The sequence below is a fragment of the Prionailurus viverrinus genome, chromosome D4 (assembly GCF_022837055.1).
Source record: "Prionailurus viverrinus isolate Anna chromosome D4, UM_Priviv_1.0, whole genome shotgun sequence".
Lineage (NCBI taxonomy): Eukaryota > Metazoa > Chordata > Mammalia > Carnivora > Felidae > Prionailurus > Prionailurus viverrinus.
The window spans coordinates 55524921-55540042 of NC_062573.1; the positions used below are offsets into that span (position 1 = coordinate 55524921).

General features: G+C 36.8%; 1 protein-coding gene across 16 annotated transcripts in view; it reads right to left on the reverse strand.

Annotated features, from left to right (window-relative positions):
- KDM4C (lysine demethylase 4C) overlaps positions 1-15122 on the reverse strand; it is a 444753-nt gene that overhangs the window by 319423 nt on the left and 110208 nt on the right. For all 16 annotated transcript variants that reach the window (XR_007146147.1, XM_047829319.1, XM_047829318.1 and 13 more), the window contains one exon: positions 1513-1616. Coding sequence is in view for 15 of the 16 variants with exons in the window: in XM_047829319.1 (XP_047685275.1) it covers positions 1513-1616 (104 nt within the window). In the remaining variant the exon portion in view is untranslated. The remainder of the gene's footprint in view (positions 1-1512; positions 1617-15122) is intronic.

Below are 15122 nucleotides of genomic sequence, written 5' to 3' on the forward strand. Positions count from 1 at the left end.
TGAGACTAAAAAACCCAGTGCCCAGAGGTATCTGCAAGTGAGACAGAGCGCCACAGCAGCAGTGGCCCATCTCAGGGACACACCCCCCGCCCTCTGTAACAGTGGGCACTGTGACAGCACTGCAGTTCAAGACCAGCCTCTCTCCACATCTGTGCACACCTGCCACAGTGCACATGTCAGAAGCATGCTTTTTGTCATGGGTAAGACTATATGAGTAAAACAGTGGTTACAGCATCTCTGTCACACAAGACAGATATGTCTCATCTTATACGTGAATATAGCTAGATGCTTTGTGCATGAGCATGGATTCCCCTCAGGCTGGAGAATGATTCCTGGTCCTTGCAAAAATTCCACTTTGAACAAAGCTGGGGATTGAGGGGTGGAATGCACTTTAAGGGCCTGAGATTAATAAGAGGTAAAGATTTAGTCACAAGTGAAAAACTTCTGAGGTGAAAAACAGCAAAGATTATAGGAATAAAAGTCAAATTAAAAATGAAGAAAAAAAGAAGATGAAGAGGGTATAGCTATTTATTAATGTTTCTATAAGGAGCTAATTACTAAATCCTCCTCTGAGAGGGAGCTTTTATTTATCTGGTCAAAAGTTTTTTGTTTTTGGTTTTTTTCCTTCATTTTAGCTTCTTCACATAAAAGTTCTCATGCTCTGTAATAATTCTGACCCAATAACTACCCATGGACACAAAAATAGAAGAATCTAGCATGTACTGAGTCTTACAGAACTTAATCTTTAGAAATACTCCAAAGAAGCAATATCTGATTAAGTCATCAGGCAATTTTATCCATAATGAAATTTTCATTGTACTATGTCTGAATGTGTTTAGAAGCAACATACTGGTGTCATAATCATTGACTCTAACCAAACTTCTATTAACAATTGTTTTTAAAAAATTGATCACAGGGGCGCCTGGGTGGCGCAGTCGGTTAAGCGTCCGACTTCAACCAGGTCACGATCTCGCGGTCCATGAGTTTGAGCCCCGCGTCAGGCTCTGGGCTGATGGCTCAGAGCCTGGAGCCTGTTTCTGATTCTGTGTCTCCCTCTCTCTCTGCCCCTCCCCCGTTCATGCTCTGTCTCTCTCTGTCCCAAAAATAAATAAACGTTGAAAAAAAAAATTGATCACATATATATAAATTGTTATTCATAATCACATATTGATCACATATATATAAATTATGTTATGTTTTATGTTATAAAAGACTTCAGTGTATAAGTGCTACATCTCATTTTGTTGAACGTTCTGCATTTTATTTTCAGTATTGTTATAAGTGAACTATAACCAGCATGAAATCTCTAGTAAATGTATCCTGAAATAAAAGTAACTTCAAATTAGTATTTAGACAAATAATTGCCAGGTTATAAAACATAAATCTGAATTTTCTTACCCACATCCTAAAATTCATATTTGAAGTCAAGGATATATTAGCTTGTGTTACACTTGTCTTAAATATAAATACTACACACACGAAGTGAAATGTTAAAGAGTAATACTAATATACCTTGTCAAAGGGAATACCATACTTCTTCAGTACTGAGGGAGATATCAGTGTCATCTTGTGGCGAAGAAATGCATCACACCCTTGAGAACTGCTTGGGAAAAAACCTAAATGGAAATAATAAATACAAGTAGTAACGTGTCAATTATGATAAAATTTCAGACAGGTTTTGTAAACCTTACGTTCTAGTATTCTCACAGAATGACAGCTTTATGCAAATAGAGACTAACTTGACCATCAAAAAAAACCTCTGGTTCTAAAAATTAGAGTCAGAATTCTTAAAAACTAAGGAATACATATGTATATCACTAAAGATAGACATTCTTACAAAAAGAGCTCCCAAAATTATTTTCATAACATATAAGATTACTAAGCCTTACAAATTTTTTTTTATTTTTTTAGTGTTTATTTATTTATTTTTTGACAGAGAGACAGAGCATGAGCGGGGGAGGGGCAGAGAGAGAGAGGGAGACACAGAATCTGAAACAGGCTCCAGGCTCTGAGCTGTCAGCACAGAGCCCGACGCAGGGCTCGAACTCAGACTGGGAGACCACGACCTGAGCCGAAGTCCAATGCTCAACTGACTGAGCCACTCAGGCGCCCCAAGCCTTACAAATTTAAATGAACACATTTTAATTCAATCTGCCTTGTAACTGATGAATGTGCAAAGTAATAAAGCTGATTAGGAAGGTAAATATGCATTTTCATAAAGAAATCTCTCATTTTAAAAAGGCTCCTAGAAGTGATCATTCCAGATACACTTGTCCCAATGCCTGGCAAAGAACAGAAACACAGCAGTTTCCCACCTTTCTGTGTTTCTTTTTGATCAATTTAAAACAGTTAACTGCTAGTGTAGATAATGCTGCTATAAGCACTGGGGTGCACGGATCCCTTTAAATTGGTATTTTTGTGTTCTTTGGGGAAATTTAACTCATATCTGGAATCTAAGAAAGAAAACAAAAAGCAAAGGGAAAAAAGAGAGAGAGAGAGGCAAACCAAGAAACAGACTTTTAACTATGGAGAACAAACTGATGGCTACCAGAGGGGAGGTGGGTGGGGACATGCATGAAATAGATGAGGGGGATTAAGGAGGGCGCTTGTTGTTAGGAGCACTGGGTGAAAGTGTTGGATCACAATACTGTACACCTGAAACTAATATTACACTGTACATTAACTGGAATTTAAATTAAAACTAAAAAAAAAAAAAAAAAAAAAAAAGGTTAGCTGCTATCAATTTCCTGAACCAACTTCCTGGCCAGCACCAGTCAAATGCTTGGACACCTGCTCCACCAGCCTGTGTGGGAGCAATGTTTTGAGGAGTCCCTTAAGTGAGGAAGGTTAACATGCAGCAACCCTTTCACTCAACAGTATATTACAGACCAAAACAGAGTCGTTTTTTTCTACCACTGACTCCATCCCTGCAGTGCTGAGGCAGACTCTCATGAATTCAGCTATGCTAAGCTAGAGGAAAATGAGCATGCATGACCGTGGCTCTTCACCTTCCTCAGTCATAGGGAAACACAACCATGCCAAAGAGAGTGGGAAAGCAAGAAGGGAAAGGCACACATGGAAAGACAGAGAAGAATCCGAGACAGAGAACCCAGACAGAAAACAGAACTCACCAGGAAAACAAGGGTTGCACATGAGTAAAGCGGGAAGAAGCAAAGATGCTGTGTAACTCCTCCACTACCAAAATGAAGAGAAAGCCACTGGAAATGCCAGTTATCTAACTCTGTGCTTCAACACACAAATAGGTCAAGCATGTGACGAATCTGACAAAAGTATTACCAGTACTCATTAACTCCATGAACCATTTTAACCTCATGGAAGTATCTCACAAGAATATTTTTAAAGTAAATAAGACTTTATTGATGCTACCATGTAGTATGTGCTCATCAGAAGGAAATAAACCAGCCAGCCAAGAAATAGTCATTAGGTTATAAGGAACCATCTGCAAAAAGGCAGCATGTACTGCTTAAACGTCTGCACTTGAATTTTTTAAGTAGTTGGAAATATTAAAAAGTATATGCCAAAGGAAACAGCAGAACTATTACTATTCCCTATAATACCAATGAGAATAAAAAGAATAATTTTGCCCTATATGGTCATTTGATGCAGCCCTTTGTTTATGGTTAATACTTATTATACATAAGTAGAAAATAAAACTTTATACCAAATAAGCAACCCAACGAAAAAATGCAGACTCCAGTGAATGAAGAGAAAATACCACACTAGTGTAATGGCCATATTTACACAATATGAAGTCCTGAGTCTTACACCACCGACAGTAAAGCACAGCAAAGTCGTCCCCAAACGCACAACCCATGGAAACATTTTAATATTACAATTCAAGTGGATTTAGCAAACTTTTCAAATCTGTAACTTTGTGCATCCTAAATGAATTGAGTTTTAAATTAAAATCAATGAAGAAAGAGGAGTCTATTTAATTTTTTTTCAATTTTTTTAACGTTTTTATTTATTTTGAGACAGAGAGAGACAGAGCATGAACAGGGGAGGGTCAGAAAGAGGGAGACACAGAATCTGAAACAGGCTCCAGGCTCTGAGCTGTCAGCACACAGCCCGACGCGGGGCTCGAACTCACGGACCGCGAGATCGTGACCTGAGCCAAAGTCGGCCGCTTAACCGACTGAGCCACCCAGGCGCCCCTATTTAATTTTCTTTTGATATGGATTTATAATCAGGGCCTGAACAATGTGGTAACTGGTCATAAGTTAATTTAAATTGGAAAACCACGGGAGGAAGGTAATTTACAGTATATTAAAAAACTTGAATTGGTTTAGAATTTATATTTACAACAGGCTATCAAAATTATATTTTACATCACTGAAAAACACCTTGTAAACGGCACAATTTATGTTCAAAGCATGTAACTCAAAATGAATTTTACCTCAAAATATCTACAGCAGTACATAGCTTATTCCACAGTGTATGAAAAGTATGTTATGTAACATATAAGCAAGCCAATATAATCAGAATACTTATAGATACAAAATGGTATTTTTAAAAACTCAGAGCAATGCTGGCTGAAGAAATGCTACTATCTTTCATAATTAGTTTAAAAAATGCTTTGGAATCACCTACATAAAAAAAACTCTCTGATATAAAAGATAACATTAGGGTAAAAAATTCAACTTAAGACAAGTTGAGTTTTCCAAGAGTCACAAAGAAAAGAAAAAAGTGTTAAAATTTTTGCAAATAAGTTCTTTAAAATATGCCTTTCAGAAGCATTTTTTTTCTACTCTAGTATTTGCTTTCTTGATGTTAAAGTTCTGAATAATTTATTTGGAAGAAGTGGTCTCTAAAAGTTATATATATATTTTTTTCAACGTTTATTTATTTTTGGGACAGAGAGAGACAGGGCATGAACGGGGGGGAGGGGCAGAGAGAGAGGGAGACACAGAATCGGAAAATGGCTCCAGGCTCTGAGCCATCAGCCCAGAGCCCGACGCGGGGCTCGAACTCACGGACCGCGAGATCGTGACCTGGCTGAAGTCGGACGCTTAACCGACTGCGCCACCCAGGCGCCCCTAAAAGTTATATTTTAATGTCACTACTATAACATTCCATAAAATTTTCTAGTTTACCAGTCACACTCTTTTCATGATATTGGAAATTAAGAAGTTCCAACAAGAAAAAACTTCTACACTGACCCTTCAATGATCTAAGAGTGGAAACAGCAGCTAGCATCCCACTGCCACGCCTCACACCCATCTTCACCAGCTAATATGCCAGGTGTAGAACACACAGAATAAACCTGCCACATCTTTCTGCAGCAACTACTTTTGTCACATTAGGTCACCTGGCTTATTCTTACATAAAAATAAACATATTAGGTAGGGGAGCAAGACACAAAATCTGCATGAGTGTTGTGGGGTAGTGAGGTTTTACTCTTTTCTCCTACAGGGATATTTTGGTAAGAATATTTGAGAGGCAGACTACAAGACATGAAGTATGCTATGGGATTTTTGTATAAACCTTATCCAATGCCCTCTTACAGATGCTTGACACACAAGCTTACTTGAGCACCAACTTTCCTCTCTCCTTTACCACTCTGAATGAACACACACCTTTTCACTGGTATTAAATAGCAAAGCTAAGTTTTAGACCAAAGATCTAATTGTTTGAAATATTTAAAGCCACCCTCACCTTGTCCACATGGCCAGCAAAACAAGAGAGAATAGCAGTTGTTAATAACTTGCTGAGTCTTACTGAGACATGGATTCTAAACACAACTTCAACACTCATGTAGCTTTGAACAGTCGTGTAATCTCTCAGTTCCTCAGTTTCCCTGTCTGTACAATTAGGATGCTATTATTATCTTCCTCACTGGATTCTTTTTTTCCAGCTTTATTGAGATATAACTGACATGTAACATTGTATAAGTTCAAGGTATCAGAGTAAGAATTTAATTCATGTATATACTGTGAAATGATTACCACAATAAGTTTAGTTAATATCCATCACTTCATACAGTTACAGTTTTTTGTAATGATAAATGATTTTAATGATACAGTTATAATTTCATAAATTTTATCATATCATAATCATAAATGATATATCATAAATGACAATGATACAGTTTTTTGGATATGATAAAAACTTTTAAAATCTACTCTCTTAGCAACCTTCACATATACAATATTAACTATAGCCACCATACTGTACAGTACATCTCCAAAACTTATTCTTCTTAGAACTTTTAAGTTTGTACCTTTTGAGCACCTTAACTCATTTTCCTTACCCACCATGTCTGTGAACCACCACTAAAATCTGTTCTCAGTATCTGTATGTTCAGTTTTTTTAGATTCCACATGTGAGATCATCTAGTATTTGTCTTTCTCTGTCTGACTTATTTCACTTAGTGTAACAATTCAAGATTCATCTGTGTTGTTACAAATGGTAGAATTTCCTTCTTATGGCTGAAATTCCATTGTCTTCACAGGTACACATTTGCTTTATCCATTCAAATGTCAATGGACACTTAGATTGTTTCTATATCTTGGCTACTGTGAATAATGCTTCAATGAACATGAGAGTGGAGAGATCTCTTCTAAACAATGATTCCTTTTCATACATATCCAAAAGAGGAATTGTTGGATCATACAGTAGTTATAAATTTAATTTTTTTAAGTTTGTTTATTTTATTTTGAGAGAGAGAGAGAGAGAGCAGGGGAGGAGCAAAGAGGAAGAAGGAGAGAGAAAATACCAAGCAGACTCTGGGTTGTCAGCACAGAGCCCAATGCAGGGCTCAAACTCGCAAAATGTGAGGTCATGATATGAGCCGAAACCAAGAGTCGGATGCTTAACTGACTGAGCCACCCAGGCGCCCCCTATCTTAAAATGTTTTGAAGAAACTCCATACTGTTTCCTACAATGGCTGCCCTCACTGGATCATTACGGGAAACCAAAAGGATAATGCCCAAATAACTTAGCTATAGTCAAAAGGTAGAAGCAACCTAAGTGTCTGTCCATCAACTGATAAATGGATGAACAAAAAGTGTTAATAGTCACATAATGAAATATTACTCAGCCATAAAAAAGAATTAAATGCCCATACATACTATAAAATGGAAAATATGATAAGTGAAAGAAGCCAAACACAAAACGTCACATATTGTATCATTCCATGTATACTGAAATATTCTGAAAATGTAAATTCCTAGAGAGAAAGCACATTAGTGGTTGTCAGGGGCGAGGGAGAAGTGGGAGGGAACAGAGAACAACTGATTAATAGATACAGGGTTTCTATTTAGGGTGATGAAATTTTCTTGGAACTTGATAGAGGTGATGATTACACAATAAGAATATACTAGGGGTGCCTGGGTGGCTCAGTCAGCAGAGCATCTGACTCTTGATCTCAGGGTTGCGAGCACAGGCCCCACATTGGGCATGGAGCCTACTTTAAAAAAAAAAAAGAATATATTAAATGCCACTGAATTGTGCACTTCAAATTAATAGTTTGTTTTATGTTATGTGAATTTTACTTCAATTTAAAAAAAAAAAACTTGTTGGCACCAAAAACCATAAAATACCTAGGAATAAACCTAACCAAAGAGGTGAAAAATCTACACAATGAAAACTATACAAAGCTTATGAAAGAACTTGAAGAACACACAAAAAAAGTAAAAATAGTCCATGCTCATGGATTGGAAGAACAAATATTGTTAAAATGTTGATACTACCCAAAGCAATCTACATAGTCAATGCAATCCCTATCAAAATAGCAGCAGCATTCTTCACAGAGCTAGAACAAACAATCCTAAAATTTGTATGGAACCAGAAAAGATTCCGAACAGCCAAAGCAATCCTGAAAAAGAAAACCAAAGCTGGAGGCATCACAATCCCGGACTTCAAGATGTATTACAAAGCTGTAATCATCAAGACAGTATGGTACTGGCACAAAAACACTCAGATCAATGGAACAGAACACAGAGCCCAGAAATGGACCCACAAACATATGGTCAACTAATCTTTGACAAAGCAGGAAAGAATATCCAATGGAATAAAGACAGTTTCTTCAGTTAATGGTGCTGGGAAAACTGGACGGTAACATGCAGAAAAATGAACCTGGACCACTTTCTTATGCTATACACAAAAATAAACTCAAAATGGGTGAAAGACCTAAATGTAAGACAGGAAGCCATCAAAATCCTCGAGGAGAAAGTAGGCAAAAACCTCTTTGATCTTGGCTGCAGCAACTTCTTACTCAACACATCCCTGGAGGCAAGGGAAACAAAAGCAAAATGAACTACTAGGACCTCATCAAAATAAAAAGCTTCTGCACAGCGAAGGAAACAATAAGCAAAACTAAAAGGCAACTGACAGAATGGGAGAAGATATTTGCAAATGACATATAAGATAAAGGGTTAGTATCAAAAATCTATAAAGAACTTACCAAACTCAATACCTAAAAACAAATAATCCAGTGAAGAAATGGGCAAAAGACATGAATAGACACTTCTCCAAAGAAGACATCCAAATGGCTAAAAGACACATGAAAAAAATGTTCAACATCATTCATCATCAGGGAAATACAAATCAAAACCACAATGAAATACCACCTCACACCAGTCAGAATGGCTAAAATTAACAACTCAGGCAATAACAGATGTTGGCAAGGACGCAGAGAAAGAGAATCTTTTTTGCACTGCTGGTGGGAATGCAAACTGGTGCAGCCACTCTGGAAAACAGTATGGAGATTCCTCAAAAAACTAAAAATAGAACTAACCTACAACCCAGCAATCGCACTACTAGGTATTTATCCAAGGGATACAGGTGTGCTGTTTCGAAGGGGCACATGCACCCCAATGTTTATAGCATCACTATCAACAATAGCCCAAGTAAGGAAAGAGCCCAAGTGTCCATAGACAGATGAATGGATAAAGAAGATGTGGTATATATACACAACGGAATATTACTCGGCAATCAGAAAGAATGAATCTTGCCATTTGCAACTACATGGATGGAACTGGAGGGTATTATACTAAGCAAAATTAGTCAGTCATACAAAGACAAATATCATGACTTCACTCATATGAAGTCTTTAAGATACAAAACAGATGAACATAAGGGAAGGGAAGCAAGAAGAATATAAAAACAAGGAGGGGGACAAAACATAAGAGACTCTTAAATACAGAGGTCAAACTGAGGGTTGCTGCAGGGGTTGTGGGTGGGGGGATGGGCTAAATGGGTAAGGGACATTAAAGAAAACACTTGTTGGGTTGAGCACTGGATGTTATACATAGGGGATGCATCACTGGAATCCGCTCCTGAAATCATTATTGCACTACATGCTAACTAACTTGGATGTAAATTTAAAAATAAAAATAAAATAAAAATGAAGTATGTAAGACATACTCAGCAAACAGTAAAAAAAGAAAGAAAGAAAAGAAAAGAAAAGAAAAGAAAAAAAAAGAAAAGAAAAGAAAAAAAGGGAGAAAAAAACTTGTTAGTATACTTGACACAGTAAATTTCAGTAAATAGTAACCATTCTTTTTATCCCTATTACTCATTTAAACAATACTGACTCTAGTCACCATGTTAGTTCAACGAATCTTCCTTTTCCACTATCTCTGCAGCCTGCTAGCTGAAAAGGGGGAATCACAGTCCCAAGAGATCTAGAGAGCTGACTGGGGGTGTTTTCATGAAAAGTCAATGGTTACACAGCTTTAAAAACTGTCTCATTTCCAGGGTACCTGGGTGGCTCAGTCAGTTGGGCATCTGACTCTTGATTTCGGCTCAGGTCATGATCTCAGTTTGTGAATTTTTGAGTCCCACATCAGGCTGGGCACTGACAATGTGGAGCTTGGATTCTCTATCTCCCCTTCTCTCTGCCCCTCTCCCACTCATCCCCCCTCCCCCCACCCCAAATAAGCAACCGTCAAAAAAAAAGGTTTAAAAAAACTGTATCATTCTCTTGGGCCTTCTGACCTAAACCTAACAGTTCTAGTCACAAGTAACAAACTTCTTCCCCAAAAAGGAATTCTAACAGTCAAGCACAACCTGAGTTAAACCATATGGATTCACTTTTAACTTCGTATTCACCTGTAGATTCTTCCAATTGTTCTCTAACTCTATTGTTTTAAAATTAAACATCAACATTCAGCCTGGATTCCAAATTAATACTCACAGTTGAGCTCTAATGTAAAAACCCTATACAAATAGAAAGACCAGACTGAGAAGACAATCACTTATTTCACACTCCAAGCTATGGATATTGGTAAGGACAACCATTTTACAACTTATTTCCCCCATACCAACTCCTGTCCACAAGTAACACATTAGGGTTTCTGTGACAGGTAAATCAATGAACTCCCAATGAAATGGTATCTGATTTGGAGGTATAAAAAAAAAACTGGAAGAATAGTTTGGAAAAACAAACTAAGTTTCCAATGAGCAAAACAGTTTAAATATATATTTCAAGAAGAATCAACTCTTGTGGTTATAGCATCCAAGAGAAGGGAAGAGCAATAATACAAACTTATAATAGGCTGCTTAAACAACTTGATTTATATGATCTATACCTCATTTATACTATCTACAAAGATAGGACCCTACCAGTTGCCAACTCCTTAATAAACTAAAGACAATATTTTGTTTGTTTTTTAAGATACTTTACAGTGGTAAGCAAGCAACGATGGTCTTTGGAACATTCTTTCAGCCCAAACATGTTAGAGGATAAAAATGTAGTATGATAAAAAGCATGTACTCCAGAGCTCCCAACAAAGCCCTAAAGCCCAAAAAGTATCCCATAATAACCTTTGCTAAGACTAATAAAGTACTGTGGGTGGCTCAGTCAGTAAAGCATCTGACTTCGGCTCAGGTAATGATCTCGCAGTTTGTGAGTTCGAGACCTGCATCGGGCTCTGTGCTGACAGCTCAGAGCCTGGAGCCTGCTTCAGATTCTGTGTCTTCCTCTCTCTCTGCCACTCCTCCACCTGTTCTCTGTCTCTCTCTCAAAAATAAATAAACACTAAAAAATTAAAAAAAAAAAAAGACTAACAAAATACTGCTAGGAGTTGTGCAGCATGGGTAGTGCAGAATCCCATAAGTCCTCTCAAGGAACAGGTTGCATCCATTAAATACAATGTCCAGTATCCAATGGAAAAATGATCATATGTGAGAAGCATTATTCTAAGTGAAAGAAGACAAAGGAGTCTACATACTGTAAAATTCTATTTTTAGGGACAGAAATCAGATTAATGGTTGCCAATGGCTGTGGGGAGGGATTAACTGGGAAATGGCACAACAGAACCTTTTCAGGGAATTGGATATGATCTGTATCTTGATGATGGTAGTAATTATACCACTGTACATATTTGTCAAAACTCACTGAACTGTATATTTAAAGGGAGTCACTTTTGCTGTAAGCACATCATACCTCAATTAATCTGACCTCCCAAAATAATCATTAAATGTTTTTAAATTGTTTTAGAGATAGAGCAGATCTACTCTAAAAATGTATTCTTTCCTTCAGATAAAAATTTCTCCAAACTGTCCATTGGTTTATATTTTCTAACACATTGGCTGTTACAAAGGAATTCCTTTTATTTTCTTTCTTAATTTTTTTAATGTTTATTTATTTTTGACAGAGAGAGAGAGAGACAGAGCATGAGCAGGGGAGGGGCAGAGAGAGGGAGACACAGAATCAGAAGCAGGCTCCAGGCTCTGAGCTGTCAGCACAGAGCCCGATGCAGGGCTTGAACCCACAGACCGCGAGATCATGACCTGAACCGAAGTCAGACGCTAAACCAACTGAGCCACCCAGGCGCCCCACAAAGGAATTCCTTCTAAATTCCAATCTCATATGACAAACTAAACCCATAATGTTGCTATTAAATCACCAAAGTTTGAGCCTTGGAAAAAGATTAAAAATCAAAGTTTAGTAACTATTACTATGGATTTGAGAACACTACTTTGGAGAAGTTCAAATTAGTTATTAGTCAGGAAGGAAAGGATGAAGGGAAGAAAGGAATGAGGAAAGATGAAGAAATCAGACATGTAGAATATATGCCCACATTAGCAACAGATTTTAAGATAATTTAATTTAAATATAATTGAAATTTACCCAAGTATGCTTTGATAGAGTTTTTATAATGGTTTTTGCAATATTCATATGACTAACAGGCTTGAAAATATATAGCAACCATACAAACAAATGGTAAGGAAAAGAATACAGAAAAAGGATATAGAAGGATTCAATTAATTTGACTTCTGTGAGAAGTGCTTTTAGATAGATGTATTAAATTTACACATGAAATTTCTTAACAACTTTATTAATGAAAAGAACCAGTGAGCTACAGTATGTGGGGAAAAACTTGGTACTTTTTACCCACATCCCTACCTAAAATATCAAGTTTAGAGGTTTAAGCTACAGTTGACCTCTCTGTGCTTGCTACCATTTAATTTGGATTAGGTAGAAAATAATCACACTGCAAGATTCACCCACCTCTCAGCGTCTCATAATCTATCAAAACAGACTTCACTCTGCTTTAAGTGTCCCATGACCCACCAACATCACTACTAGTAGAGACAGAACTCCATGGAGCACTCCAGAGGAGCACCAGGAGATATTCACACTGATCATGGTCTTGAGAAGGATGGTGAGTCTCCTAAACAATCACCTTATTTTATCTCCTGAACACAGTACACTATGTAATAGTCAAGTCTTTTCCAGTTCAAGCTGGCTGTCAGAACATTTAGGGTTCAAATTTCTACCCAATTTAACAAGTATATAGGTCATTACATATGGTTTCTTATTGCATTGCTAAGACCACATTGTTTCAGATCCCACTTCTGTCCCCTTGACATGACACATGGACCACACAGGCATAGATCAAGGACTCCCCAGGCCAAGTACTTTGAGCTCAAACAGGTCATAGTCAAGCTAACCAGAATTTTCCTGGCTCAGCTTCCATCATGCAGAATCAAAGTACTCTTAATTTCCCTCCATAGTAACTCCTCCCTGACAGCTGACATTCCCTTCCCAAATTCTTCCTTCCCATTCTCTGCTGTCACTTTTTAAAAAATTGTCTTCCATCCTACATTCAAATTATGCTAGCTTGGTGTATGTTATGTATCATTTCCCAATGTCTAAAATCCTTCTAGGAACATAGCTGGGTACAAAATATTCAGATATATTTAAACATGGACAGTGATATCTGACATCAAATTATGAGGAAATTAAGTTTAGGGCCTGCTGCACCATTCTTAATGTAACTCAGCTGATAGAAAGATGAAAATAACATACCCTGACATACCACACATTGATCTCCATGCCTAAGGCATGAGTTAGGCATGAAGGCAGAGAGTATATCACTGAACTTCATTTTTTATGGCTTAGGGGGTCCCTTAAAATTGACTATTTACACACAGGGGTGTTTTTATTTATTAGTCTTTCAAAATGAGGCATTTTAATATGATATTTTCAGACCATTAGCTAAATGAATGCTTAAGGGAATAATGTATTTATGATTTGGAGATCTGATAAAAGTATATTTTCCTAATTCCAAGATAGAGGCATGAGAACAGATCAATTTAGAATCTGTTCATAAAACTAAAATGACTTGTTATTTATTGCTGCTCTTCTAGTCTCTTGACAGCAGGTTCACAATCTCTTCAGGCCAAACCCTCTGAAGGGATTTAAAGATGGCTTCCCAGAAATCCATATAAATGACCAATTTTGAGTATAATTTCAGAGTCCACAGACTGTCTGTATCCCACCCACAAGACCCTTCTGCAATCAGGCTAAGGCTCTCTGCTCCACAGGCTTAAATTTAAGGCTACTAGTCATTAAAACACACACAACCCCAAATTTTTAAAAACTATTAAAAAAAGCAAACTAATCCTTCATAACAATGACTCTTCTGTTCTTTTTTGCTAAATGTTGTTTTAATAAGTCACAACTAAAATACTTGCTACAAGTAAGTATAAGAATCAATTTATTCACTTCTACCACACTGTCATCTGAAACAAGATTCCTGCTGATCATTCATACTTCCAAACTCAGATGCACAAAGCCCTAACTCACATATTCTTTTCCCAGTAACCAATATTTTGACCACAGTAAGTCATCTTCAATTTTTTTTAACGCTGGCATTTTATTCACAACAAAAAAACTAATGGACTACAGTCCTTCACAAAAACTTTTAGTCATTCCCAATTTATTTTAATCCATATGTTGCTTAACTCAATAGAACAGCAAAATATTGTCTTATTTCTAAAATAGATGAGATTTTGACGATCTAAAAAGTGAAAATGTTCAAAACTGTCATTCATGATTTAACATTATATCTCTATTCTCCTTTATATCTTTCATTCAGTTGTATCAAACCAAAAATTAGAAAGAATGTAATGGCATTACAGGCAAACATAACAAGTATAAGAATTGCAACAATTCACTTGAGTTTTTTTTTATTATACTTACATCTACATAATATTGGGGAAAAAACTATATAAACGAGAAAGCAGCTGAAGGGCAAAATCAAATCCTGGCTTTATTAGATGCAGGCTTAATGTCTTCCAGATAAAATATTTGTAGGTGCCACAGTCAATCAAGATTTCAATGGAAACCAAAGATGAAAGCATTCATGCATAAAAGGCAAGAGTGATAATTATGATGTGCAGACAAGATAATGGAAAATATCCCAGGCTGCTTTTCATTTTATGTATCAAGTGCTGCCTTGACCTAGACATCCTATAATGTTCCATCACACTTACTGCATTATTTTATCATTTTAATTATTTAGCAGAATTCAATTAATTTGGCTGGCATCTGGTCAGTGGATGGGATTCCTCTACTCTCTATTGGGTCTTTTCCCTGTGTCATTTCTCAAAATAATCCTGCAAAACAGTTCTGAACAAACATGTGATTGATTTAAAATTCTTGTTCATCCTTCAAGTTTATTAACCTCTTACTGATTAAACAAATGGCACCCACTTTCCTAGAATGTCATTTTCAGACAGTTTATGTCAAAGCATTCGCAGACAATTTATAGCAGAAATTTTAGTGTGTGACTCTATACTGTAAAGTTTACATTGGCTCCATTTTAAAAGTTCTCTGGTGGTGAGGCAAACAGAAAATGGTGGAATAA